Source organism: Brachionichthys hirsutus, chromosome 10, assembly GCF_040956055.1.
Source record: "Brachionichthys hirsutus isolate HB-005 chromosome 10, CSIRO-AGI_Bhir_v1, whole genome shotgun sequence".
Taxonomy (NCBI): Eukaryota; Metazoa; Chordata; class Actinopteri; order Lophiiformes; family Brachionichthyidae; genus Brachionichthys; species Brachionichthys hirsutus.
Genome location: NC_090906.1, coordinates 13,032,670 through 13,056,597, shown reverse-complemented (window position 1 = coordinate 13,056,597; position 23,928 = coordinate 13,032,670). Strand labels below are relative to the sequence as shown.

Genomic DNA, 23,928 nt, shown 5'->3' with positions numbered 1-23,928 from the left:
TTCAATTGCTTCAATTCAGGGACCTGAACAAGGCCGGTTAGCTCAGATGGCTAGAGCATGGTGCTAATAACGCCAAGGTCATGGGTTCAAGCCCCATACTGGCCAGAAGTAGCGCTTCCTTCATTTCTGTCTTTTTTTAACCAAGACTTGGACAAAGGACGAAACTCAGAAAGTTTATTTTCTGTTGTGAACAATCATGTAAAACTTTTCAATTGCTTCAATTCAGGGACCCGAACAAGGCCGGTTGGCTCAGATTGTTAGAGCGTGGTGCTAATAACGCCAAGGTCGTGGGTTCGGGCCCCATACTGGCCAGAAGTAGCGCTTCCTTCATTTCTGTCTTTTTTTAACCAAGACTTGGACAAAGGACGAAACTCATAAAGTTTCTTTTCTGTTGTGAACAATCATGTAAAACTTTTCAATTGCTTCAATTCAGGGACCCAAACAAGGCCGGTCAGCTCAGATGGTTAGAGCATGGTGCTAATAATGCCAAGGTCATGGGTTCAAGCCCCATACTGGCCAGAAGTAACGCTTCCTTTCTATCTTTTTTTAACAAAGACTTGGACAAAGGACGAAACTCATAAAGTTTCTTTTCTGTTGTGAACAATCATGTAAAACTTTTCAATTGCTTCAATTCAGGGACCCGAATGAGGCCGGTTGGCTCAGATTGTTAGAGCGTGGTGCTAATAACGCCAAGGTCGTGGGTTCGGGCCCCATACTGGCCAGAAGTAGCGCTTCCTTCATTTCTGTCTTTTTTTAACCAAGACTTGGACAAAGGACGAAACTCATAAAGTTTCTTTTCTGTTGTGAACAATCATGTAAAACTTTTCAATTGCTTCAATTCAAGGACCCGAACAAGGCCGGTTAGCTCAGATGGCTAGAGCATGGTGCTAATAACGCCAAGGTCATGGGTTCAAGCCCCATACTGGCCAGAAGCAGCGCTTCCTTCATTTCTGTCTTTTTTTAACCAAGACTTGGACAAAGGACGAAACTCAGAAAGTTTATTTTCTGTTGTGAACAATCATGTAAAACTTTTCAATTGCTTCAATTCAGGGACCCGAACAAGGCCGGTTGGCTCAGATTGTTAGAGCGTGGTGCTAATAACGCCAAGGTCGTGGGTTCGGGCCCCATACTGGCCAGAAGTAGCCCTTCCTTCATTTCTGTCTTTTTTTAACCAAGACTTGGACAAAGCACGAAACTCAGAAAGTTTCTTTTCTGTTGTGAACAATCATGTAAAACTTTTCAATTGCTTCAATTCAGGGACCCAAATGTGCCGGTTAGCTCAGATGGTTAGAGCATGGTGCTAATTACGCCGAGGTCATGGGTTCAAGCCCCATACTGGCCAGAGGTAGCGCTTCCTCCCTTTCTGTCTTTTTTTAACCAAGACTTGGACAAAGGACGAAACTCATAAAGTTTCTTTTCTGTTGTGAACAATCATGTAAAACTTTTCAATTGCTTCAATTCAGGGACCCAAACAAGGCCGGTTAGCTCAGATGGTTAGAGCATGGTGCTAATAACGCCAAGGTCATGGGTTCAAGCCCCATACTGGCCAGAAGTAACGCTTCCTTTCTATCTTTTTTTAACAAAGACTTGGACAAAGGACGAAACTCATAAAGTTTCTTTTCTGTTGTGAACAATCATGTAAAACTTTTCAATTGCTTCAATTCAGGGACCCGAACAAGGCCGGTTGGCTCAGATTGTTAGAGCGTGGTGCTAATAACGCCAAGGTCGTGGGTTCGGGCCCCATACTGGCCAGAAGTAGCGCTTCCTTCATTTCTGTCTTTTTTTAACCAAGACTTGGACAAAGGACGAAACTCAGAAAGTTTCTCTTCTGTTGTGAACAATCATGTAAAACTTTTCAATTGCTTCAATTCAGGGACCCAAATGAGGCCGGTTAGCTCAGATGGTTAGAGCATGGTGCTAATAACGCCAAGGTCATGGGTTCAAGCCCCATACTGGCCAGAAGTAACACTTCCTTTCTGTCTTTTTTTAACCAAGACTTGGACAAAGGACGAAACTCAGAAAGTTTCTTTTCTGTTGTGAACAATCATGTAAAACTTTTCAATTGCTTCAATTCAAGGACCCAAACAAGGCCGGTTAGCTCAGATGGTTAGAGCATGGTGCTAATAACGCCAAGGTCATGGGTTCAAGCCCCATACTGGCCAGAAGTAGTGCTCCCTTCATTTCTGTCTTTTTTTAACCAAGACTTGGACAAAGGACGAAACTCATAAAGTTTCTTTTCTGTTGTGAACAATCATGTAAAACTTTCCAATTGCTTCAATTCAAGGACCCGAACGAGGCCGGTTAGCTCAGATGGTTAGAGCATGGCGCTAATAACGCCAAGGTCATGGGTTCAAGCCCCGTACTGGCCAGAAGTAACACTTCCTTTCTATCTTTTTTTAACAAAGACTTGGACAAAGGACGAAACTCATAAAGTTTCTTTTCTGTTGTGAACAATCATGTAAAACTTTTCAATTGCTTCAATTCAAGGACCCAAACAAGGCCGGTTAGCTCAGATGGCTAGAGCATGGTGCTAATAACGCCAAGGTCATGGGTTCAAGCCCCATACTGGCCAGAAGTAGCGCTTCCTTCATTTCTGTCTTTTTTTAACCAAGACTTGGACAAAGGACGAAACTCAGAAAGTTTATTTTCTGTTGTGAACAATCATGTAAAACTTTTCAATTGCTTCAATTCAGGGACCCGAACAAGGCCGGTTGGCTCAGATTGTTAGGGCGTGGTGCTAATAACGCCAAGGTCGTGGGTTCGGGCCCCATACTGGCCAGAAGTAGCGCTTCCTTCATTTCTGTCTTTTTTTAACCAAGACTTGGACAAAGGACGAAACTCAGAAAGTTTCTTTTCTGTTGTGAACAATCATGTAAAACTTTTCAATTGCTTCAATTCAGGGACCCAAATGAGGCCGGTTAGCTCAGATGGTTAGAGCGTGGTGCTAATAACGCCAAGGTCATGGGTTCAAGCCCCATACTGGCCAGAAGTGGTGCTTCCTCCCTTTCTGTCTCTTTTTAACCAAGACTTGGACAAAGGACGAAACTCATAAAGTTTCTTTTCTGTTGTGAACAATCATGTAAAACTTTTCAATTGCTTCAATTCAGGGACCCAAACAAGGCCGGTTAGCTCAGATGGTTAGAGCATGGTGCTAATAACGCCAAGGTCATGGGTTCAAGCCCCATACTGGCCAGAAGTAACACTTCCTTTCTATCTTTTTTTAACAAAGACTTGGACAAAGGACGAAACTGATAAAGTTTCTTTTCTGTTGTGAACAATCATGTAAAACCTTTCAATTGCTTCAATTCAGGGACCCGAACAAGGCCGGTTGGCTCAGATTGTTAGAGCGTGGTGCTAATAACGCCAAGGTCGTGGGTTCGGGCCCCATACTGGCCAGAAGTAGCGCTTCCTTCATTTCTGTCTTTTTTTAACCAAGACTTGGACAAAGGACGAAACTCATAAAGTTTCTTTTCTGTTGTGAACAATCATGTAAAACTTTTCAATTGCTTCAATTCAGGGACCCAAACAAGGCCGGTTAGCTCAGATGGTTAGAGCATGGTGCTAATAACGCCAAGGTCATGGGTTCAAGCCCCATACTGGCCAGAAATAACACTTCCTTTCTATCTTTTTTTAACAAAGACTTGGACAAAGGACGAAACTGATAAAGTTTCTTTTCTGTTGTGAACAATCATGTAAAACTTTTCAATTGCTTCAATTCAAGGACCCAAACAAGGCCGGTTAGCTCAGATGGTTAGAGCATGGTGCTAATAACGCCAAGGTCATGGGTTCAAGCCCCATACTGGCCAGAAGTAGTGCTCCCTTCATTTCTGTCTTTTTTTAACCAAGACTTGGACAAAGGACGAAACTCAGAAAGTTTCTTTTCTGTTGTGAACAATCATGTAAAACTTTTCAATTGCTTCAATTCAAGGACCCGAACAAGGCCGGTTAGCTCAGAGGTTAGAGCATGGCGCTAATAATGCCGAGGTCATGGATTCAAGCCCCGTACTGGCCAGAAGTAACACTTCCTTTCTATCTTTTTTTAACAAAGACTTGGACAAAGGACGAAACTCATAAAGTTTCTTTTCTGTTGTGAACAATCATGTAAAACTTTTCAATTGCTTCAATTCAAGGACCCAAACGAGGCCGGTTAGCTCAGATGGCTAGAGCATGGTGCTAATAACGCCAAGGTCATGGGTTCAAGCCCCATACTGGCCAGAAGTAGCGCTTCCTTCATTTCTGTCTTTTTTTAACCAAGACTTGGACAAAGGACGAAACTCAGAAAGTTTATTTTCTGTTGTGAACAATCATGTAAAACTTTTCAATTGCTTCAATTCAGGGACCCGAACAAGGCCGGTTGGCTCAGATTGTTAGAGCGTGGTGCTAATAACGCCAAGGTCGTGGGTTCGGGCCCCATACTGGCCAGAAGTAGCGCTTCCTTCATTTCTGTCTTTTTTTAACCAAGACTTGGACAAAGGACGAAACTCATAAAGTTTCTTTTCTGTTGTGAACAATCATGTAAAACTTTTCAATTGCTTCAATTCAGGGACCCAAACAAGGCCGGTCAGCTCAGATGGTTAGAGCATGGTGCTAATAATGCCAAGGTCATGGGTTCAAGCCCCATACTGGCCAGAAGTAACGCTTCCTTTCTATCTTTTTTTAACAAAGACTTGGACAAAGGACGAAACTCATAAAGTTTCTTTTCTGTTGTGAACAATCATGTAAAACTTTTCAATTGCTTCAATTCAGGGACCCGAATGAGGCCGGTTGGCTCAGATTGTTAGAGCGTGGTGCTAATAACGCCAAGGTCGTGGGTTCGGGCCCCATACTGGCCAGAAGTAGCGCTTCCTTCATTTCTGTCTTTTTTTAACCAAGACTTGGACAAAGGACGAAACTCATAAAGTTTCTTTTCTGTTGTGAACAATCATGTAAAACTTTTCAATTGCTTCAATTCAAGGACCCGAACAAGGCCGGTTAGCTCAGATGGCTAGAGCATGGTGCTAATAACGCCAAGGTCATGGGTTCAAGCCCCATACTGGCCAGAAGCAGCGCTTCCTTCATTTCTGTCTTTTTTTAACCAAGACTTGGACAAAGGACGAAACTCAGAAAGTTTATTTTCTGTTGTGAACAATCATGTAAAACTTTTCAATTGCTTCAATTCAGGGACCCGAACAAGGCCGGTTGGCTCAGATTGTTAGAGCGTGGTGCTAATAACGCCAAGGTCGTGGGTTCGGGCCCCATACTGGCCAGAAGTAGCCCTTCCTTCATTTCTGTCTTTTTTTAACCAAGACTTGGACAAAGCACGAAACTCAGAAAGTTTCTTTTCTGTTGTGAACAATCATGTAAAACTTTTCAATTGCTTCAATTCAGGGACCCAAATGTGCCGGTTAGCTCAGATGGTTAGAGCATGGTGCTAATTACGCCGAGGTCATGGGTTCAAGCCCCATACTGGCCAGAGGTAGCGCTTCCTCCCTTTCTGTCTTTTTTTAACCAAGACTTGGACAAAGGACGAAACTCATAAAGTTTCTTTTCTGTTGTGAACAATCATGTAAAACTTTTCAATTGCTTCAATTCAGGGACCCAAACAAGGCCGGTTAGCTCAGATGGTTAGAGCATGGTGCTAATAACGCCAAGGTCATGGGTTCAAGCCCCATACTGGCCAGAAGTAACGCTTCCTTTCTATCTTTTTTTAACAAAGACTTGGACAAAGGACGAAACTCATAAAGTTTCTTTTCTGTTGTGAACAATCATGTAAAACTTTTCAATTGCTTCAATTCAGGGACCCGAACAAGGCCGGTTGGCTCAGATTGTTAGAGCGTGGTGCTAATAACGCCAAGGTCGTGGGTTCGGGCCCCATACTGGCCAGAAGTAGCGCTTCCTTCATTTCTGTCTTTTTTTAACCAAGACTTGGACAAAGGACGAAACTCAGAAAGTTTCTCTTCTGTTGTGAACAATCATGTAAAACTTTTCAATTGCTTCAATTCAGGGACCCAAATGAGGCCGGTTAGCTCAGATGGTTAGAGCATGGTGCTAATAACGCCAAGGTCATGGGTTCAAGCCCCATACTGGCCAGAAGTAACACTTCCTTTCTGTCTTTTTTTAACCAAGACTTGGACAAAGGACGAAACTCAGAAAGTTTCTTTTCTGTTGTGAACAATCATGTAAAACTTTTCAATTGCTTCAATTCAAGGACCCAAACAAGGCCGGTTAGCTCAGATGGTTAGAGCATGGTGCTAATAACGCCAAGGTCATGGGTTCAAGCCCCATACTGGCCAGAAGTAGTGCTCCCTTCATTTCTGTCTTTTTTTAACCAAGACTTGGACAAAGGACGAAACTCATAAAGTTTCTTTTCTGTTGTGAACAATCATGTAAAACTTTCCAATTGCTTCAATTCAAGGACCCGAACGAGGCCGGTTAGCTCAGATGGTTAGAGCATGGCGCTAATAACGCCAAGGTCATGGGTTCAAGCCCCGTACTGGCCAGAAGTAACACTTCCTTTCTATCTTTTTTTAACAAAGACTTGGACAAAGGACGAAACTCATAAAGTTTCTTTTCTGTTGTGAACAATCATGTAAAACTTTTCAATTGCTTCAATTCAAGGACCCAAACAAGGCCGGTTAGCTCAGATGGCTAGAGCATGGTGCTAATAACGCCAAGGTCATGGGTTCAAGCCCCATACTGGCCAGAAGTAGCGCTTCCTTCATTTCTGTCTTTTTTTAACCAAGACTTGGACAAAGGACGAAACTCAGAAAGTTTATTTTCTGTTGTGAACAATCATGTAAAACTTTTCAATTGCTTCAATTCAGGGACCCGAACAAGGCCGGTTGGCTCAGATTGTTAGGGCGTGGTGCTAATAACGCCAAGGTCGTGGGTTCGGGCCCCATACTGGCCAGAAGTAGCGCTTCCTTCATTTCTGTCTTTTTTTAACCAAGACTTGGACAAAGGACGAAACTCAGAAAGTTTCTTTTCTGTTGTGAACAATCATGTAAAACTTTTCAATTGCTTCAATTCAGGGACCCAAATGAGGCCGGTTAGCTCAGATGGTTAGAGCGTGGTGCTAATAACGCCAAGGTCATGGGTTCAAGCCCCATACTGGCCAGAAGTGGTGCTTCCTCCCTTTCTGTCTCTTTTTAACCAAGACTTGGACAAAGGACGAAACTCATAAAGTTTCTTTTCTGTTGTGAACAATCATGTAAAACTTTTCAATTGCTTCAATTCAGGGACCCAAACAAGGCCGGTTAGCTCAGATGGTTAGAGCATGGTGCTAATAACGCCAAGGTCATGGGTTCAAGCCCCATACTGGCCAGAAGTAACACTTCCTTTCTATCTTTTTTTAACAAAGACTTGGACAAAGGACGAAACTGATAAAGTTTCTTTTCTGTTGTGAACAATCATGTAAAACCTTTCAATTGCTTCAATTCAGGGACCCGAACAAGGCCGGTTGGCTCAGATTGTTAGAGCGTGGTGCTAATAACGCCAAGGTCGTGGGTTCGGGCCCCATACTGGCCAGAAGTAGCGCTTCCTTCATTTCTGTCTTTTTTTAACCAAGACTTGGACAAAGGACGAAACTCATAAAGTTTCTTTTCTGTTGTGAACAATCATGTAAAACTTTTCAATTGCTTCAATTCAGGGACCCAAACAAGGCCGGTTAGCTCAGATGGTTAGAGCATGGTGCTAATAACGCCAAGGTCATGGGTTCAAGCCCCATACTGGCCAGAAATAACACTTCCTTTCTATCTTTTTTTAACAAAGACTTGGACAAAGGACGAAACTGATAAAGTTTCTTTTCTGTTGTGAACAATCATGTAAAACTTTTCAATTGCTTCAATTCAAGGACCCAAACAAGGCCGGTTAGCTCAGATGGTTAGAGCATGGTGCTAATAACGCCAAGGTCATGGGTTCAAGCCCCATACTGGCCAGAAGTAGTGCTCCCTTCATTTCTGTCTTTTTTTAACCAAGACTTGGACAAAGGACGAAACTCAGAAAGTTTCTTTTCTGTTGTGAACAATCATGTAAAACTTTTCAATTGCTTCAATTCAAGGACCCGAACAAGGCCGGTTAGCTCAGAGGTTAGAGCATGGCGCTAATAATGCCGAGGTCATGGATTCAAGCCCCGTACTGGCCAGAAGTAACACTTCCTTTCTATCTTTTTTTAACAAAGACTTGGACAAAGGACGAAACTCATAAAGTTTCTTTTCTGTTGTGAACAATCATGTAAAACTTTTCAATTGCTTCAATTCAAGGACCCAAACGAGGCCGGTTAGCTCAGATGGCTAGAGCATGGTGCTAATAACGCCAAGGTCATGGGTTCAAGCCCCATACTGGCCAGAAGTAGCGCTTCCTTCATTTCTGTCTTTTTTTAACCAAGACTTGGACAAAGGACGAAACTCAGAAAGTTTATTTTCTGTTGTGAACAATCATGTAAAACTTTTCAATTGCTTCAATTCAGGGACCCGAACAAGGCCGGTTGGCTCAGATTGTTAGAGCGTGGTGCTAATAACGCCAAGGTCGTGGGTTCGGGCCCCATACTGGCCAGAAGTAGCGCTTCCTTCATTTCTGTCTTTTTTTAACCAAGACTTGGACAAAGGACGAAACTCAGAAAGTTTCTTTTCTGTTGTGAACAATCATGTAAAACTTTTCAATTGCTTCAATTCAGGGACCCAAATGAGGCCGGTTAGCTCAGATGGTTAGAGCGTGGTGCTAATAACGCCAAGGTCATGGGTTCAAGCCCCATACTGGCCAGAAGTAGCACTTCCTTCGTTTCTGTCTTTTTTTAACCAAGACTTGGACAAAGGACGAAACTCAGAAAGTTTCTTTTCTGTTGTGAACAATCATGTAAAACCTTTCAATTGCTTCAATTCAGGGACCCAAACAAGGCCGGTTAGCTCAGATGGTTAGAACATGGTGCTAATAATGCCAAGGTCATGGGTTCAAGCCCCGTACTGGCCAGAAGTAACACTTCCTTTCTATCTTTTTTTAACAAAGACTTGGACAAAGGACGAAACTGATAAAGTTTCTTTTCTGTTGTGAACAATCATGTAAAACCTTTCAATTGCTTCAATTCAGGGACCCGAACAAGGCCGGTTGGCTCAGATTGTTAGAGCGTGGTGCTAATAACGCCAAGGTCGTGGGTTCGGGCCCCATACTGGCCAGAAGTAGCGCTTCCTTCATTTCTGTCTTTTTTTAACCAAGACTTGGACAAAGGACGAAACTCATAAAGTTTCTTTTCTGTTGTGAACAATTATGTAAAACTTTTCAATTGCTTCAATTCAGGGACCCAAACAAGGCCGGTTAGCTCAGATGGTTAGAGCATGGTGCTAATAACGCCAAGGTCATGGGTTCAAGCCCCATCCTGGCCAGAAGTAACACTTCCTTTCTATCTTTTTTTAACAAAGACTTGGACAAAGGACGAAACTGATAAAGTTTCTTTTCTGTTGTGAACAATCATGTAAAACCTTTCAATTGCTTCAATTCAGGGACCCGAACAAGGCCGGTTGGCTCAGATTGTTAGAGCGTGGTGCTAATAACGCCAAGGTCGTGGGTTCGGGCCCCATACTGGCCAGAAGTAGCGCTTCCTTCATTTCTGTCTTTTTTTAACCAAGACTTGGACAAAGGACGAAACTCATAAAGTTTCTTTTCTGTTGTGAACAATCATGTAAAACTTTTCAATTGCTTCAATTCAGGGACCCAAACAAGGCCGGTTAGCTCAGATGGTTAGAGCATGGTGCTAATAACGCCAAGGTCATGGGTTCAAGCCCCATACTGGCCAGAAGTAACACTTCCTTTCTATCTTTTTTTAACAAAGACTTGGACAAAGGACGAAACTGATAAAGTTTCTTTTCTGTTGTGAACAATCATGTAAAACTTTTCAATTGCTTCAATTCAAGGACCCAAACAAGGCCGGTTAGCTCAGATGGTTAGAGCATGGTGCTAATAACGCCAAGGTCATGGGTTCAAGCCCCATACTGGCCAGAAGTAGTGCTCCCTTCATTTCTGTCTTTTTTTAACCAAGACTTGGACAAAGGACGAAACTCAGAAAGTTTCTTTTCTGTTGTGAACAATCATGTAAAACTTTTCAATTGCTTCAATTCAAGGACCCGAACAAGGCCGGTTAGCTCAGAGGTTAGAGCATGGCGCTAATAACGCCGAGGTCATGGATTCAAGCCCCGTACTGGCCAGAAGTAACACTTCCTTTCTATCTTTTTTTAACAAAGACTTGGACAAAGGACGAAACTCATAAAGTTTCTTTTCTGTTGTGAACAATCATGTAAAACCTTTCAATTGCTTCAATTCAGGGACCCGAACAAGGCCGGTTGGCTCAGATTGTTAGAGCGTGGTGCTAATAACGCCAAGGTCGTGGGTTCGGGCCCCATACTGGCCAGAAGTAGCGCTTCCTTCATTTCTGTCTTTTTTTAACCAAGACTTGGACAAAGGACGAAACTCATAAAGTTTCTTTTCTGTTGTGAACAATCATGTAAAACTTTTCAATTGCTTCAATTCAGGGACCCAAACAAGGCCGGTTAGCTCAGATGGTTAGAGCATGGTGCTAATAACGCCAAGGTCATGGGTTCAAGCCCCATACTGGCCAGAAGTAACACTTCCTTTCTATCTTTTTTTAACAAAGACTTGGACAAAGGACGAAACTGATAAAGTTTCTTTTCTGTTGTGAACAATCATGTAAAACTTTTCAATTGCTTCAATTCAAGGACCCAAACAAGGCCGGTTAGCTCAGATGGTTAGAGCATGGTGCTAATAACGCCAAGGTCATGGGTTCAAGCCCCATACTGGCCAGAAGTAGTGCTCCCTTCGTTTCTGTCTTTCTTTAACCAAGACTTGGACAAAGGACGAAACTCATAAAGTTTCTTTTCTGTTGTGAACAATCATGTAAAACCTTTCAATTGCTTCAATTCAAGGACCCGAACAAGGCCGGTTAGCTCAGATGGTTAGAGCACGGCGCTAATAACGCCAAGGTCATGGGTTCAAGCCCCGTACTGGCCAGAAGTAACACTTCCTTTCTATCTTTTTTTAACAAAGACTTGGACAAAGGACGAAACTCATAAAGTTTCTTTTCTGTTGTGAACAATCATGTAAAACTTTTCAATTGCTTCAATTCAAGGACCCAAACAAGGCCGGTTAGCTCAGATGGCTAGAGCGTGGTGCTAATAACGCCAAGGTCATGGGTTCAAGCCCCATACTGGCCAGAAGTAGCGCTTCCTTCATCTCTGTCTTTTTTTAACCAAGACTTGGACAAAGGACGAAACTCAGAAAGTTTCTTTTCTGTTGTGAACAATCATGTAAAACTTTTCAATTGCTTCAATTCAGGGACCCAAATGAGGCCGGTTAGCTCAGATGGTTAGAGCGTGGTGCTAGTAACGCCAAGGTCGTGGGTTCAAGCCCCATACTGGCCAGAAGTGGCGCTTCCTCCCTTTCTGTCTCTTTTTAACCAAGACTTGGACAAAGGACGAAACTCATAAAGTTTCTTTTCTGTTGTGAACAATCATGTAAAACTTTTCAATTGCTTCAATTCAGGGACCCAAACAAGGCCGGTTAGCTCAGATGGTTAGAACATGGTGCTAATAATGCCAAGGTCATGGGTTCAAGCCCCGTACTGGCCAGAAGTAACACTTCCTTTCTATCTTTTTTTAACAAAGACTTGGACAAAGGACGAAACTGATAAAGTTTCTTTTCTGTTGTGAACAATCATGTAAAACCTTTCAATTGCTTCAATTCAGGGACCCGAACAAGGCCGGTTGGCTCAGATTGTTAGAGCGTGGTGCTAATAACGCCAAGGTCGTGGGTTCGGGCCCCATACTGGCCAGAAGTAGCGCTTCCTTCATTTCTGTCTTTTTTTAACCAAGACTTGGACAAAGGACGAAACTCATAAAGTTTCTTTTCTGTTGTGAACAATCATGTAAAACTTTTCAATTGCTTCAATTCAGGGACCCAAATGAGGCTGGTTAGCTCAGATGGTTAGAGCGTGGTGCTAATAACGCCAAGGTCATGGGTTCAAGCCCCATACTGGCCAGAAGTGGTGCTTCCTCCCTTTCTGTCTTTTTTTAACCAAGACTTTGACAAAGGACGAAACTCATAAAGTTTCTTTTCTGTTGTGAACAATCATGTAAAACTTTTCAATTGCTTCAATTCAGGGACCCCAACAAGGCCGGTTAGCTCAGATGGTTAGAGCATGGTGCTAATAACGCCAAGGTCATGGGTTCAAGCCCCATACTGGCCAGAAGTAACACTTCCTTTCTATCTTTTTTTAACAAAGACTTGGACAAAGGACGAAACTGATAAAGTTTCTTTTCTGTTGTGAACAATCATGTAAAACCTTTCAATTGCTTCAATTCAAGGACCCAGACAAGGCCGGTTAGCTCAGATGGTTAGAGCATGGTGCTAATAACGCCAAGGTCATGGGTTCAAGCCCCATACTGGCCAGAAGTAGTGCTCCCTTCATTTCTGTCTTTTTTTAACCAAGACTTGGACAAAGGACGAAACTCATAAAGTTTCTTTTCTGTTGTGAACAATCATGTAAAACTTTTCAATTGCTTCAATTCAGGGACCCAAATGAGGCCGGTTAGCTCAGATGGTTAGAGCATGGCGCTAATAACGCCAAGGTCATGGGTTCAAGCCCCGTACTGGCCAGAAGTAACACTTTCAATTGCTTCAGACAAAGCCAGCACATTGTCATTTCAAACAGACATGAGAGCGATACCCATCTTCCCATCCGACTCAAATAGAAAATGATTTCCATAAGCGTTCACCTCTCCCTTTAATGCCTGCGGTGTGTTGATTCTTTCTCCCGCTACAGCATAAACATGACTCCGACTCTTGAACCCCAAGTGGGCCGCCATTGGCTTCACCTTTTGTTTCCCAAACAAATGTCAATCAGAGTTGAGTTTGTGTATTATACTTCCTTCTTTCTGGTGGAAAATCTCCAGGATAGTGAAGATCAGGTGAAACATCTCCTCAGGACACGGCGCCGGCGGCTGGGAATCAGGCTCTGCAGGCCTGCCTGCTACGAGGAGGCCGTCAGATCTGAATGTTGCGAGAGAATCAAGCATCTCCCACCCCCCTGCGCTGAAGAGCCTCCTGCCCACGCCAGGTGAACCTCCCCACCTCCCCACCTGCACGCCCAGAAGCCAGCAGCATCCTTCATCGTCTCTCTCCTTTGAAGTCTTGTTTTTGTTTTTGCAGATCTTTCATTCTCTCTGCGTGATCATGAGTACATCTTTTTATTGAATGTGTCTTTGTGTGCGTTTCTCACATCCCCGCCTCCTTTGCATCCAGAGTTCACTCCTGCTTGACATCATTTGTCAGGCAAATATCATTCATGGACATAAAGCCTTCCCCTCATGTCCTTCATATGGCCACATGGCCAACGTTAGCTTCACACTCGCTTCCGATCAGTGACACGTTTCATACAGTTTTTGCCCCCCCCCCCCCCCCAAAAAAAACAATCAACATTACCCATCTTTAAATAAAAAAAACCTTAAATCACAAAATGTACTTTACTGAAAGCTCCTGGGGGGTTAGGTTCTTCCAGCTTCCCAGTTCGTATCGCAGTTCTAATTCTCCTGAAAACTGACCACAGACTACAGAAATGGCGGCGGCGGCGCTCATCTGGCGCCATGTTGTATCGCAACAAGCTGTGCCGCGCTGTGCCTCGCATCTAGGCCATGCAGGCAAGCTACTTTCTGATGGTCTGTGTCGGAAGCCGAGTCCTGAGCCGAGAAGAGAGCAATATAATCAGGCCAGGGCTTTATTTAAAGACTGAAACGTGGGCAGAAGCTGCTCTCTGGGGCTCCCGGGCTTTACAGCGCTGCTCTCCTCGAGGTGATCAGACCTCCTACTTTAACACCTCAGCTCTTTTCTCCATCGACTTCACTTCTGGTGCTACATGGAACTAGCCAGCCTCTCTCTTCGGCATGTAGCGACTTCTATGAAACATCTAGATCAGATCAGGTTTATGGATAAATGTGTGGCGTGTGCACAGCGAGCCGGGGGGAACAGGACCAGGAGCTTTGTTCATCATGAGTGCAGCCCTTTATGGAGCAGTTCTGGCGTAGGAATGCTAACTCTGTAGCCCTGTTAGCGTTGCCTGATGCGTTCGACGGCGCTGCAGGAATAAGAACGCACTCTGTGCACGTCGATGTAAGTCCAGAACACGGATGCTCGTTTCTTAACTGACGCCGGTCTGGCCGACTTCTCGTCTGCAGCCAGATTGAAATGCGGACAGAATTCCCAGCTGTGTCCTAAACGTCACCGCTGCGAAGTAGAACTATGAATATAAATACTCAGATCACGCTCCTGTAAAGTGAAGGAGCAATACAGAATCCTCTGGGCTGAGACGTGGAGGACGTCTTTGGATTTGATGGAAAACTACAATATTTTTTGACAGAAAATGACACAGATGAAGGAGCTGAGCTGCTCCTCCTCCTCCTCAGAAGAGCCCATCCAGACTTCAGAAGCTCCGGCGCCTCATGGTGTCGCACCCGCCGCTGTGTGTGTCTGTCCTGCACGCACAAACACACAACCGCACAATCAAACGTTCCTCATGCAGTCTTCGTCTCGCTGAGTTGTTCCCTGGAATCTCGAGCGACGGGTCACAAACACCATTTCTGCTTGCAGTGGTAAAGTCAACAGGGACTGGTTGAACTGGGTGAGCTCCTCCGAGGAGCAAGCAGGAGTCACAAGGAGAGAACTCGGAGTGAGCTCGGCCGGGTTTGCTTGAGAGCTCGAAGCCCCGACGACTGGGACTATAATAAGAGTGAGATTTCCCAGAGGACCAGCGCTCCCCGAGGAATCAACATCCGCCCGGCCTAATCTCTGACCTCCATCACAGTCACTCCTTCCTTTCCTCTTTGTCCTGTCCTCCGTCTCCTAACACCTGCAGCCAGGAGACATGCAGATTAAATAGAGAAGTCAGTTTGACATGTATGCATAGTCAAACTATTCCTAATCACGCAGTCATTCCCAGATAAATACTGCTTGGAGAGTTCGGAATGTGCAAATATTTCTTCTTCTTTTTCTCCTATTTGCTTTTATTATCTACATTTGTCATTTTATTTCCACCACTGTGAGCGGATCCATTTCCAGCGGCGTATCCGTACAGGATTCCCTCCGCCCTTTAAATCTATAGGACGTCATTTTCCGCAGACACGCAGAGCTCTCAAATCCCAACGGTTGTGCAAAGAAATGGTGACGCAACGAAAAGATAACCACGCTCACGTTGTAAAATGTGTTGCAGGCAATAAATTCTAAATGAGTTCTGCTATCTTCTATCATCTAATTACCCTCGCCGAAGAGGAGGCGAGGGTATTGCAATTGGGTGCGTTTGTTTTGTATGTCTGTTTGTCTGTTTGTTTGTTTGTTTGTTTGTTTGTCTGTCCGAGCGCATAACTCAAAAACTCGTAACCCAATCGACTTTTACACAAATTTTTACACAAGCAAGGTTCTGTCCGTGGCTCGGTCCTCCCCGAGAATGGCGTTGATCCGGATCTGGATCCAGATTCTAGAATTATTTTTACATCTGGAATCGTGCCTGTGCTGTAAACTGCCACTTTAAGAGGGAGGGACACGAATGGCATGATGGGAAAAGGAGTCCAGAAGGAGTCTTGTAGTACGTTCCGGAGCAGCAAGCTAGAGCAGGTTTGGCCCCTCTGATCCGGAAGCCCTGTTTACTGTCTCACAAGATCCAATAGTCTATTGGAGGCGGGGTCTGCAATCTCTGATTGTCTTTCTAGTTTACTTTAGAGGCCTATCGTTTTGCGTAATTCCATGTGGTGTAGCACGATGACGGAAATACGCCGGGACCCTCGGCGAGGCCAGCAGAAGAGCCTTCTAATGATATTACAACATGACGAGTGATCGGCGCTAATGATCTGTCTGCTTCTGATGTCGTGACAGCTCATTAAAGAATTACAAGGCTCTGCGCTAGGAGGCCTCTGACACAGCTGAGCTGAACAGCCAGACAGGTAGGATTAGCAAGCAAAGCAGATACAAACTGCCATTCATGACTGGGCATGCACTGATCTGCAGCCCAGACGAGGCAGGGGGGGGGGGGGGTTCCCACCGACGCTGACACGCTCCATGGAGCAGCCCCGGAGGCACAGATGAGTTGCAGCTGAGCGAAAATGTCATTTCAGTGAAGAAAAAGAAGAAAGTCGCCGCTTTGCAGGGAAGGAAAGCGTGAAGATGAAATGTGTTGCATCATTAATTCACGCTGCAGGTGGACTCGGGGGGGGTGGGGGGGGGGGGGGTCTCAGGGTTGTCGTTTTATTTTTAGAGCAGCTAAACCGTGTTTCACAGCCACTCCGGTGGAAACGGCGCTTCTACGGTGAGAATCTTTTATTGATAAATAGTAAAACTGCAGATTTATTTGCAGCCGATTGCTGAAAAATGAAAATGCGTTGATTTCCATCGGGGACAAACGGCGGCGCCAACCCAGTACCTTGGTCAGAGGCCGGATAAAAATCAGCCTGATTTTAGGAGAGGAAGTCAATGTGGCGGGGGGGGGGGAGCCCCCGCCCCAACCAGGAACCGGCCTGAGCTGTCATGTTCCGGCAACTGTACATAAAAGGTGGGAATTAATTCATGTGTTCAAGTCAATGAACGTTTGACAAACGGCGATGCCCTTCAAAGGATCAGGACAGTTTATGAGTGCGTTCATCACGTCGAAGCAAAGCGTCGTAGACCTGAACACTTCCAGAAGACCTTCGACGAGGAGCCCAGGAGGAGCTGGAAGGAGCTGGAAGGAGCCCTCAGAGGAGGCGCGTCGTGTTAGCTATTAATAGCATGAGAGGGCCGGGGTGTGAGGGAATCGCACCATCATTCATTATTCAGCAGAGACTTTCCTTCGCCTGAAGCGGTCCACGAGTCCTGTCTCTTAGCATATGCTAAATGCTAATTTACAGCCGCGTCATTGCAAGGGAATGCAACCTGCTCCACAGGTCATTAGCGCTTGTAGCTATCGATTTGCTCCCCCGTTTGCCCCCCCCCTCCCCCAGTTAACAAACTGTGTAACGTTTGGAACTCAATAAGGGCTCCGACTGAGGAGGAAAGCACTTCAAAGGAGAAGCGATAGATTTAAAAGGAGAAAAACGAGCAGTCGGTTCAGAGCAGCCGCATCGGGAGCGGCGGGAAATAATTGATCGTGCCGATGAATATGCGAGGTCTGTCTCAGCTTCCTGCCGTGTTGCTCCGAAGCGTCTCCAGGTTGAGTCTCCACTCCAGTGAGCGCGTGTTGGGCCAGTGGGTTAGCAGGACACGGGTCGCCGTGGAGACCGCCGGTGCGACCGTGGACGTCTACGGAGGCAGTCTTAGCTGAACCGTAGCATTTAGCATCGATTCAGTCGCCAGCCTTTTATTTATTTGTCTGGTCAGCAGTCAAAAACACATTTTTAATGAACAATGACATCAATCGGACTCCACGGGGTCGGCTTCCTGTCTCAGGAAAGCTTTGGCAGCGCTCAGCCGGCGCCCTCTCCTGGTAGGAGGTCCAACTCTTCTTTGCTCATCTTGGCGACGATCTGGGAGAAGCGGCGCTCCAGATCACAGGCAGAATGTCACGGATTGTTCCTTTAGCCGTACGTAGCCGCTTCAGACGTAGCCTTTTCAGTCATCCTGCTAACGGATGCGTTCCCGGTATGCGTTACGTTTGGTGCCGCGCCTTCCGCCTCACGCACGCATCAATCAGTTGGTTAGCCAATTCATGTGCATCATTTGATTTCATTACTCGCCGGCTGATTGACAGCGCGGGCCGCCCCGCCATGACTCATCCTGCCCGGCACTGATTGATTATCAAATAGAACGCCTGAGCTCGGTGAAGATAACGCATGTGTGTGTGTGTGTGTGTGTGTGTGCGTTAGAGAATGAGCTGTCAACAGTTGTGCAGTTGAATCTCATCACGCACCAAAACCAGCATTAATAAATATTGATTGAATTGATCCAACGTTGCCTGGAGACGGAGTGAAGGGACTATTCGGCCGCTGCTCTTTCATCTTTGATCGCTCGTTATCAAAGATCGCAAAGTCAAGATTTGACGAGCGAGATCCCGATCAATGATCTGGGTGTAATCAGAAAACTTAAACTCATTGATCGGCACTAAGGCAAGCAGAGCCGTGGCGTTGGGCTTCCTGTCAGGTTCAGCTGCTCCGGACTGGTCCTTGGACTCGCATCGCGTCTCCTTGAGTTAAAGGAACTGGCAGCAGCAGCTGTTTGTCCACGTCGCCCTGGCCCTTGAGCAAGCAGCAGCGATGCCTCAAATGCACGGGCGTTTTCATCAGAGTCAAATCTCAAATAAGCCCCTCCCCTTATAAAATGTGAATTAAATGTCACATCTCTCTGAAGATGGAGGTGCGGTAGTTTTCCTAAGGTGGAGGAAATGGCCTTTTATTTTTGTGCTACGGCGGACGTGGCTAATTTCCCTTATGCAAATGAAGCGAAAGAGGAAGCGAGTGGCGGGGGGGATTTCCCTTTCATGACGGCTTTGAAACTTGGAATTCCTCTCGCCTCCAGGCCCGATGCACACGTGGCTCCTTGCGCCCCAGAACTTCTCGTTCCCATCGTCTTCCTTGACAGGAAGTGACGTAATCACCAGAGAGAGAAGAGACCAGCTGTGAACGAGGACAGAACTGGGGCAGCGTGTTCCCGTTACGCTTTGTGTCCCAGTCCGGGTCCCGTGATCTCCAACAGTGGACAGGGGGGGGGCACCGCAGCAACATCTCATCGGGATGAAATGATGGGAGGAAAAAGTGGATTTCCCAGAATGCCTTTAGTTAGCTAGTCCTTCCCAAGGTCATTAAAATAGGTCAACTCCTGAAACTTCTGCCACATGATGTCATCGTGACATCATCGGCTGATTTCAAACCTCCACACATTTTATTATTTTATTTTTTATCAGTGACGTTCAGCAACGTGTAACCAGGAGGAAAGAGTGCGGAGTCAAAAAGTTCCAACAGGAGGAAAGAGTGCGGCGTCAAAAAGTTCCAACAGGAGGAAAGAGTGCGGAGTCAAAAAGTTCCAACAGGAGGAAAGAGTGCGGAGTCAAAAAGTTCCAACAGGAGGAAAGAGTGCGGAGTCAAAAAGTTCCAACAGGAGGAAAGCGTGCGGAGTCAAAAAGTTCCAACAGGAGGAAAGCGTGCGGAGTCAAAAAGTTCCAACAGGAGGAAAGCGTGCGGAGTCAAAAAGTTCCAACAGGAGGAAAGCGTGCGGAGTCAAAAAGTTCCAACCAGTCAGACTCCCGTTAGAAGGGGACGCTTTGATCATCACACGTTGTCTTTTGTGTCCGTGACATGCGGGACACGGTAAGAAAGACAACACGCGTCTCGAGCCTCAACGCTAAAAACCAGTCCTGGGGAGGCTTTAAAGGGACTCGAACCATCGACCTCCGGCGCCGAGCCGTAAGATGACACCTCGGCATCATCGACGATCTTGTTCTATCACATTTCTGAATCAACCCAACGTGTGTTAGATTCATGTTTACTGTTTGAAGCAACCAAATCAAATCACAAGCGGTTTCTGTTGCCGTGGAGACCGTTTCGCTGCTTGGCCAGACTGCAGCATCACGGAGGAATCTTAGCCCATTCCTCAGAGTGCTGGGTTTGCACGATGCGACCGACTTGTTCCACCTCTGAACCCAAACCGTGGTGCGGATGGAGGTCTCCTTCGGAGCGTGGTCTTCCTCTTCCAGCTTTCGGATCGGCGGCGGTGAACTTTTAACGTCTGAGAGGAGAGCGTGCGCTTCCATCTGGGATGAACGAGACAGCCATTACGGTGACGTCACTCCATTGAACCATGAAGACTTTTCCTGTTTGATTTAGTTTAGAGGAAAACAGGAGATTTAACCAATAATCAAGATGAGCCATTCCTGCGCGGCCCTGCGCGGCCCTGCGCGACGCTGCGCGACGCTGCGCGGCACTGACGTCAGCGGGGACGTTTGACACGCTTCCACGAGGCAGCTCAGGTACGCGCAGCCAATGGGAGCGCTGGAGGGCGTGCTCAACAGCGAAGAGGCGGCGCGCCCCGGCGCACACACACGCGCACCTTCAGATGGAGATGAAGTAGCGACAGCGGTCGGTCGACAGAGCAGCAGCGGCGTCCGGAGGCTTTTCCTCAGGGGACACAGGTGACCGGCGACCGAGACGCGGCCGTTCCACGCACCGCGCACCGCGCACCCCACAACTACACGCGCATCGAGCCGATCGTCTGAAGCCAACATGGAAAACGCGCACACCAAGTCTGCGGCTGAAGTTCAGGAGAACTTCGGCGTGAACGAGAACACCGGGCTGACCCTGGATCAGGTCAAGGCGCACTTTGAGCGATACGGACCGAACGGTGAGTCGGTGTTTCTTTACGCGCGCGTTTTAACGCCATTTCCTGCAGGAAACGCAGCCGTTACGCGCGAGGCTGCGGGAACGCGTGCGCCTCGGAGACGCGATATCCGATCCGTGTCAGTCGTGCGGCACGTTGATTGATGCGCGGGCATGCGTTCCCGGCCGGTCACGCAGGTTCGTGCGGGATAAAGTTGAGTCATCGACGCGTTGTCGTGAGTAGAGATGAACGCACCTACGGAAACGCGCGCCAGTCCCGCACCTACGGAAACGCGCGCCAGTCCCGCACCTACGGAAACGCGCATCAGTCCCGCACCTACGGAAACGCGCGTCGGTCCCGCACCTACGGAAACGCGCGTCGGTCCCGCACCTACGGTGCGCGTCATTACGCAGAGAGGTTTTGTTTTCAGCTCATGTTTAAAGGTGAAATCAACAAAAGGTTTATTCTCATGGACCCCCCCCCCCTCCTCTTCATCAGTGTGTGTGTGTGCGCGCGTGCGCGTGCTAAGCCCGAGACTCGACGTCCCTGGATCCGGAAGAGCCCCGCAGATGCAGAGTTGAGATGGTGAAACAGAAAATGTTGAACAACCTGTTCTCGGGCTCAGTTCAGGTTACAGGCCGGAGAACCTGAACGCGTCCCCAGTTCACCTGCCCCCCCCCCCCCCCCATCAGACAGGAGCCCTTTTGTTGCAGCCGAGCCCGGGGGGGGGGGGGGGGGGGGGGGGGGATGACGATGACTTCATGGAAAAACAAAAAGCACCGTCTTACCGCAGATAACATCTCTCTCGCTTTTAGCCGTGCACTTCCTGCCTCGTGCACGCCCATTACAGATAAACACTGAAGCGAGGGAATACCCGCGTCCGCTCCGGGGGGGGGGGTCAACCTTCAAGTTCCTTGGGTCTGTTTACTTTCTAGCTCCACGCCAGCGCAGGTTGATCTACCTACTAAACCGCCCCCCCCCCCTCCAGCAGCCGCTCCGTCCCTTGAATGAATGCTTTCAAATTCATCAGTGACTTCCTGTAGTGGGCGCTCACTTAGCGTCGGCTCTTCCTGTTCTGCGACTTGACGTGAAAGCAGGCCGACCGCCTGAAATCTGAGCGCCGCTGTTTCCGTTTCCTGGTCGTCGTTCACGCCCACGCGAGTTAAACTGCGCTGAGTCGGAGTCGTGCGGCTTTGGACAGTTGAGCGAACCTGAAGTCCTCGGGCCGCCGAGTCGCTTCCGTGTCCTCCTGGGCCCTCCGTTTGCCGGCCCGGCCGCCATCCTGGCCCGACTCGTCACTCACCTGGCTCTTCTTCCTCCCTCCCACCTCTGAGGCCGCCGTTCGCCGCCGTGCCCGTTGAATCACCGGATCTGAAGCGCTCTGTCGCCCGGGGGGGGGGCTGTTGGCTGTGTGAGCACGCGCTGTGCCGTTTATGTCTGCGGGGGCCTGCTTTAAAGTAAATAAGAGGTAATGATCCCGAGGCATTGACAGAGCGAGGCGCCGTCGATCAGGATAATAAGACGCATTTCAAAAGGAGTCTGGACGGCGTCCAAGCGGGACACGGACGTCTGGACGGCGTCCAAACGGGACACGGACGTCTGAACGGCGTCCAAACGGGACACGGCACCAAGAGAATCGAGCCTCGTCTGGCTCGACACCGATCAAAAGGCGGGGCCGACCCCGACCAGGGAGTCGGTTCTACCCGGGTATCCACGCCCCCAGTGGCCCCGCCCTTTCACAAAGTTTAATGGAGTTTGGCACCAGAATTTAGGAGAATCTTTTTCTGTCTCATCCTATTTATTTTATTTTTTATTTTTTTACAGTTTTGATTAAATCCCAGCTTCCGATTATTTTAAGGTGCTTGGAATGCTCATGCCGGATAAGCGGCGGCAGCATTCCTGAAAGGCATAATCCGGAAGTTGCCTCGGCATTAGCGTTGCCACGGGCACCAGGCCGTGTTTGGTTCAGAGCGGGTTGGCTCGGCGGCGGCGTTGCGTAGCCGTCATGGATACTCTGGCAAGGGCGGATGCAGGTGGATCCATCACGATGCTCGTCGCCCCGAGCAGGAAGCCCCGCCTTTCCCATCCGTCAGCTCCGGAGTCGGACTGTCTGACGGTTTGAGTTCCATTTGCATCCGTTTCATCCGTTTCTTTGCACGGATGCAGCTCGAGGCGCATCCTGTTTCTGCAGACTGAGAAGAACAAGTGAGATCAAGTCTGTCGCCGGACGGCAAACATTCTGGGACATTTTTAAATATTTCCTCAATGTGTGGTTTCTCCTCGGAGGTAACCCGAACGGTGACGGCTTCCTTCGCCAACCGGTTCCTAAAGGAGCGTCAAACCATTTTGAAAGTTTCATGATCATTGCTCCTAAATGGAGCTTCAAAATGTGTTCCTCAATATCTCAGTTGATTATCGATCGATGTTTATGGGATTTGACACGGTCATGCAGGGAGGGGGTCTCTATCTCGCCACCGACTTTCATCTGGATCGGATCCAGATTGTGGATGTTATGGAGATGTTTCTATAGATAGGGGGTTTGTTCTGTCTGTAATGCCTGAGGAGACGGATCCAGGTTTCCGGACCCTTTCGATGGTACCTCTCTGATGACCTCCACGAAGGAGGTTCTGTTTCGCCGAGATGCTGGAATCGGTGGACAAACGGATTTGGTGCTTCATGCTCCTGAGGAAATGTATTCCCACTTTGTTTTCTGGGATGCTCTGAGCCCGGCGGCGCTTTAGAGAAGCCCCCTGACCCGGACTTGTGTGTGTGTGTGTGTGTGTGTGTGCGTGCGTGCGTTATTCACATTGGGTATGTTCCGAGCATGCAGGCCTTTTCCGGCCTGAGCCTGCATTGGGCGAGGGAGGCTGCAGCAGATGATGTCATCGGGGATTGCCTCATCGTTTCGTTTCGAGGCCTTCTGGTAACGGGAGAGGAAGTGGGATCCTGCAGCAGAAGCGCCGGCCTCCAGCTGGCCGCCATGGCGTTTTGCTTTCTAGCGTTAGCTCGCCCACCTCGGAGCGTGTGGGGAGTGAGTCGAGGCCGCGCTGATTGCATAACGGTTATTCTTATTTTGACAGACGCTGTAGTGTGAAAAGCTTTGTTTTTTGTTGCAATGAGCTACGTTGCCATGGTAATGGCTGAAAACGTTCTTCGTGTTTCGTAGTTTACACGTGGCGGCCTGAATTCCACCTTAACCTCACCCAGGTTAACAGAATGGGCGTGGCCCCAATAATCCGGACGCGTTAATTCACTGGGATTAGAACCTGGGGATTATTGGCGGCGTGCGTTGCTGGACGGACAGCTTCCCACTTTCCTTCCCGACAACCAGCTTCCTGTTGCTGTTGGCGACCGTATCCAGGAAGTGTCTCCCCTCTGCTCTGCAGCGTGTAAACAAGCTCTTTTATTCTTTGTCTGGGTTGGGAGGGGGAAGGGGCGGGGCTAAGGTGCTGTGGGGACACCGAGAGAGCGAGGAAGTCAGCGTTCAGGAATGCGCCTGGGCAAGCCTCTGGTTGACGAAGCCCGCATGACTGAGGGAAGCCGGGAAACCCCATCCCCCCCCCCCCCCCCTCATCATCCGCCTGGTCCGTCTTCGTCTCTAGCTGTCTGCCATAAAGACAT

The 23,928-nt window shown here is 47.5% G+C and overlaps 1 protein-coding gene and 36 non-coding genes across 37 annotated transcripts in view; all 37 read left to right on the top strand.

Annotated features, from left to right (window-relative positions):
• Window positions 1-31: 31 nt before the first annotated feature.
• trnai-aau (transfer RNA isoleucine (anticodon AAU)) lies at window positions 32-105 on the top strand. Its single transcript has one exon. It is a non-coding gene; the product is annotated as a tRNA-Ile (tRNA).
• Window positions 106-855: 750 nt separating this feature from the next.
• On the top strand, window positions 856-929 carry trnai-aau (transfer RNA isoleucine (anticodon AAU)). Its single transcript has one exon. It is a non-coding gene; the product is annotated as a tRNA-Ile (tRNA).
• Window positions 930-1,475: 546 nt separating this feature from the next.
• On the top strand, window positions 1,476-1,549 carry trnai-aau (transfer RNA isoleucine (anticodon AAU)). Its single transcript has one exon. It is a non-coding gene; the product is annotated as a tRNA-Ile (tRNA).
• Window positions 1,550-1,885: 336 nt separating this feature from the next.
• On the top strand, window positions 1,886-1,959 carry trnai-aau (transfer RNA isoleucine (anticodon AAU)). The gene has a single exon. It is a non-coding gene; the product is annotated as a tRNA-Ile (tRNA).
• A 129-nt stretch (window positions 1,960-2,088) lies between these two features.
• On the top strand, window positions 2,089-2,162 carry trnai-aau (transfer RNA isoleucine (anticodon AAU)). The gene has a single exon. It is a non-coding gene; the product is annotated as a tRNA-Ile (tRNA).
• A 133-nt stretch (window positions 2,163-2,295) lies between these two features.
• Window positions 2,296-2,369, top strand: trnai-aau (transfer RNA isoleucine (anticodon AAU)). Its single transcript has one exon. It is a non-coding gene; the product is annotated as a tRNA-Ile (tRNA).
• Window positions 2,370-2,498: 129 nt separating this feature from the next.
• trnai-aau (transfer RNA isoleucine (anticodon AAU)) lies at window positions 2,499-2,572 on the top strand. Its single transcript has one exon. It is a non-coding gene; the product is annotated as a tRNA-Ile (tRNA).
• Window positions 2,573-2,912: 340 nt separating this feature from the next.
• On the top strand, window positions 2,913-2,986 carry trnai-aau (transfer RNA isoleucine (anticodon AAU)). The gene has a single exon. It is a non-coding gene; the product is annotated as a tRNA-Ile (tRNA).
• Window positions 2,987-3,119: 133 nt separating this feature from the next.
• On the top strand, window positions 3,120-3,193 carry trnai-aau (transfer RNA isoleucine (anticodon AAU)). The gene has a single exon. It is a non-coding gene; the product is annotated as a tRNA-Ile (tRNA).
• A 336-nt stretch (window positions 3,194-3,529) lies between these two features.
• trnai-aau (transfer RNA isoleucine (anticodon AAU)) lies at window positions 3,530-3,603 on the top strand. Its single transcript has one exon. It is a non-coding gene; the product is annotated as a tRNA-Ile (tRNA).
• Window positions 3,604-3,732: 129 nt separating this feature from the next.
• trnai-aau (transfer RNA isoleucine (anticodon AAU)) lies at window positions 3,733-3,806 on the top strand. Its single transcript has one exon. It is a non-coding gene; the product is annotated as a tRNA-Ile (tRNA).
• Window positions 3,807-4,141: 335 nt separating this feature from the next.
• trnai-aau (transfer RNA isoleucine (anticodon AAU)) lies at window positions 4,142-4,215 on the top strand. The gene has a single exon. It is a non-coding gene; the product is annotated as a tRNA-Ile (tRNA).
• A 750-nt stretch (window positions 4,216-4,965) lies between these two features.
• trnai-aau (transfer RNA isoleucine (anticodon AAU)) lies at window positions 4,966-5,039 on the top strand. The gene has a single exon. It is a non-coding gene; the product is annotated as a tRNA-Ile (tRNA).
• A 546-nt stretch (window positions 5,040-5,585) lies between these two features.
• Window positions 5,586-5,659, top strand: trnai-aau (transfer RNA isoleucine (anticodon AAU)). Its single transcript has one exon. It is a non-coding gene; the product is annotated as a tRNA-Ile (tRNA).
• A 336-nt stretch (window positions 5,660-5,995) lies between these two features.
• On the top strand, window positions 5,996-6,069 carry trnai-aau (transfer RNA isoleucine (anticodon AAU)). The gene has a single exon. It is a non-coding gene; the product is annotated as a tRNA-Ile (tRNA).
• Window positions 6,070-6,198: 129 nt separating this feature from the next.
• Window positions 6,199-6,272, top strand: trnai-aau (transfer RNA isoleucine (anticodon AAU)). Its single transcript has one exon. It is a non-coding gene; the product is annotated as a tRNA-Ile (tRNA).
• Window positions 6,273-6,405: 133 nt separating this feature from the next.
• On the top strand, window positions 6,406-6,479 carry trnai-aau (transfer RNA isoleucine (anticodon AAU)). The gene has a single exon. It is a non-coding gene; the product is annotated as a tRNA-Ile (tRNA).
• A 129-nt stretch (window positions 6,480-6,608) lies between these two features.
• Window positions 6,609-6,682, top strand: trnai-aau (transfer RNA isoleucine (anticodon AAU)). The gene has a single exon. It is a non-coding gene; the product is annotated as a tRNA-Ile (tRNA).
• A 340-nt stretch (window positions 6,683-7,022) lies between these two features.
• Window positions 7,023-7,096, top strand: trnai-aau (transfer RNA isoleucine (anticodon AAU)). Its single transcript has one exon. It is a non-coding gene; the product is annotated as a tRNA-Ile (tRNA).
• A 133-nt stretch (window positions 7,097-7,229) lies between these two features.
• Window positions 7,230-7,303, top strand: trnai-aau (transfer RNA isoleucine (anticodon AAU)). The gene has a single exon. It is a non-coding gene; the product is annotated as a tRNA-Ile (tRNA).
• Window positions 7,304-7,639: 336 nt separating this feature from the next.
• Window positions 7,640-7,713, top strand: trnai-aau (transfer RNA isoleucine (anticodon AAU)). Its single transcript has one exon. It is a non-coding gene; the product is annotated as a tRNA-Ile (tRNA).
• Window positions 7,714-7,842: 129 nt separating this feature from the next.
• Window positions 7,843-7,916, top strand: trnai-aau (transfer RNA isoleucine (anticodon AAU)). The gene has a single exon. It is a non-coding gene; the product is annotated as a tRNA-Ile (tRNA).
• Window positions 7,917-8,251: 335 nt separating this feature from the next.
• On the top strand, window positions 8,252-8,325 carry trnai-aau (transfer RNA isoleucine (anticodon AAU)). Its single transcript has one exon. It is a non-coding gene; the product is annotated as a tRNA-Ile (tRNA).
• A 340-nt stretch (window positions 8,326-8,665) lies between these two features.
• trnai-aau (transfer RNA isoleucine (anticodon AAU)) lies at window positions 8,666-8,739 on the top strand. Its single transcript has one exon. It is a non-coding gene; the product is annotated as a tRNA-Ile (tRNA).
• A 543-nt stretch (window positions 8,740-9,282) lies between these two features.
• On the top strand, window positions 9,283-9,356 carry trnai-aau (transfer RNA isoleucine (anticodon AAU)). Its single transcript has one exon. It is a non-coding gene; the product is annotated as a tRNA-Ile (tRNA).
• A 336-nt stretch (window positions 9,357-9,692) lies between these two features.
• trnai-aau (transfer RNA isoleucine (anticodon AAU)) lies at window positions 9,693-9,766 on the top strand. Its single transcript has one exon. It is a non-coding gene; the product is annotated as a tRNA-Ile (tRNA).
• A 129-nt stretch (window positions 9,767-9,895) lies between these two features.
• Window positions 9,896-9,969, top strand: trnai-aau (transfer RNA isoleucine (anticodon AAU)). The gene has a single exon. It is a non-coding gene; the product is annotated as a tRNA-Ile (tRNA).
• A 542-nt stretch (window positions 9,970-10,511) lies between these two features.
• trnai-aau (transfer RNA isoleucine (anticodon AAU)) lies at window positions 10,512-10,585 on the top strand. The gene has a single exon. It is a non-coding gene; the product is annotated as a tRNA-Ile (tRNA).
• Window positions 10,586-10,714: 129 nt separating this feature from the next.
• Window positions 10,715-10,788, top strand: trnai-aau (transfer RNA isoleucine (anticodon AAU)). The gene has a single exon. It is a non-coding gene; the product is annotated as a tRNA-Ile (tRNA).
• A 133-nt stretch (window positions 10,789-10,921) lies between these two features.
• On the top strand, window positions 10,922-10,995 carry trnai-aau (transfer RNA isoleucine (anticodon AAU)). Its single transcript has one exon. It is a non-coding gene; the product is annotated as a tRNA-Ile (tRNA).
• Window positions 10,996-11,124: 129 nt separating this feature from the next.
• On the top strand, window positions 11,125-11,198 carry trnai-aau (transfer RNA isoleucine (anticodon AAU)). The gene has a single exon. It is a non-coding gene; the product is annotated as a tRNA-Ile (tRNA).
• A 133-nt stretch (window positions 11,199-11,331) lies between these two features.
• On the top strand, window positions 11,332-11,405 carry trnat-agu (transfer RNA threonine (anticodon AGU)). Its single transcript has one exon. It is a non-coding gene; the product is annotated as a tRNA-Thr (tRNA).
• Window positions 11,406-11,948: 543 nt separating this feature from the next.
• Window positions 11,949-12,022, top strand: trnai-aau (transfer RNA isoleucine (anticodon AAU)). The gene has a single exon. It is a non-coding gene; the product is annotated as a tRNA-Ile (tRNA).
• A 133-nt stretch (window positions 12,023-12,155) lies between these two features.
• trnai-aau (transfer RNA isoleucine (anticodon AAU)) lies at window positions 12,156-12,229 on the top strand. Its single transcript has one exon. It is a non-coding gene; the product is annotated as a tRNA-Ile (tRNA).
• A 129-nt stretch (window positions 12,230-12,358) lies between these two features.
• Window positions 12,359-12,432, top strand: trnai-aau (transfer RNA isoleucine (anticodon AAU)). Its single transcript has one exon. It is a non-coding gene; the product is annotated as a tRNA-Ile (tRNA).
• A 133-nt stretch (window positions 12,433-12,565) lies between these two features.
• On the top strand, window positions 12,566-12,639 carry trnai-aau (transfer RNA isoleucine (anticodon AAU)). Its single transcript has one exon. It is a non-coding gene; the product is annotated as a tRNA-Ile (tRNA).
• A 7,574-nt stretch (window positions 12,640-20,213) lies between these two features.
• atp2a3 (ATPase sarcoplasmic/endoplasmic reticulum Ca2+ transporting 3) overlaps window positions 20,214-23,928 on the top strand; it is a 17,793-nt gene continuing 14,078 nt past the window's right edge. The window contains 1 exon segment of the mRNA XM_068744438.1: window positions 20,214-20,331. Within this exon segment, the coding sequence (XP_068600539.1) occupies window positions 20,214-20,331 (118 nt within the window).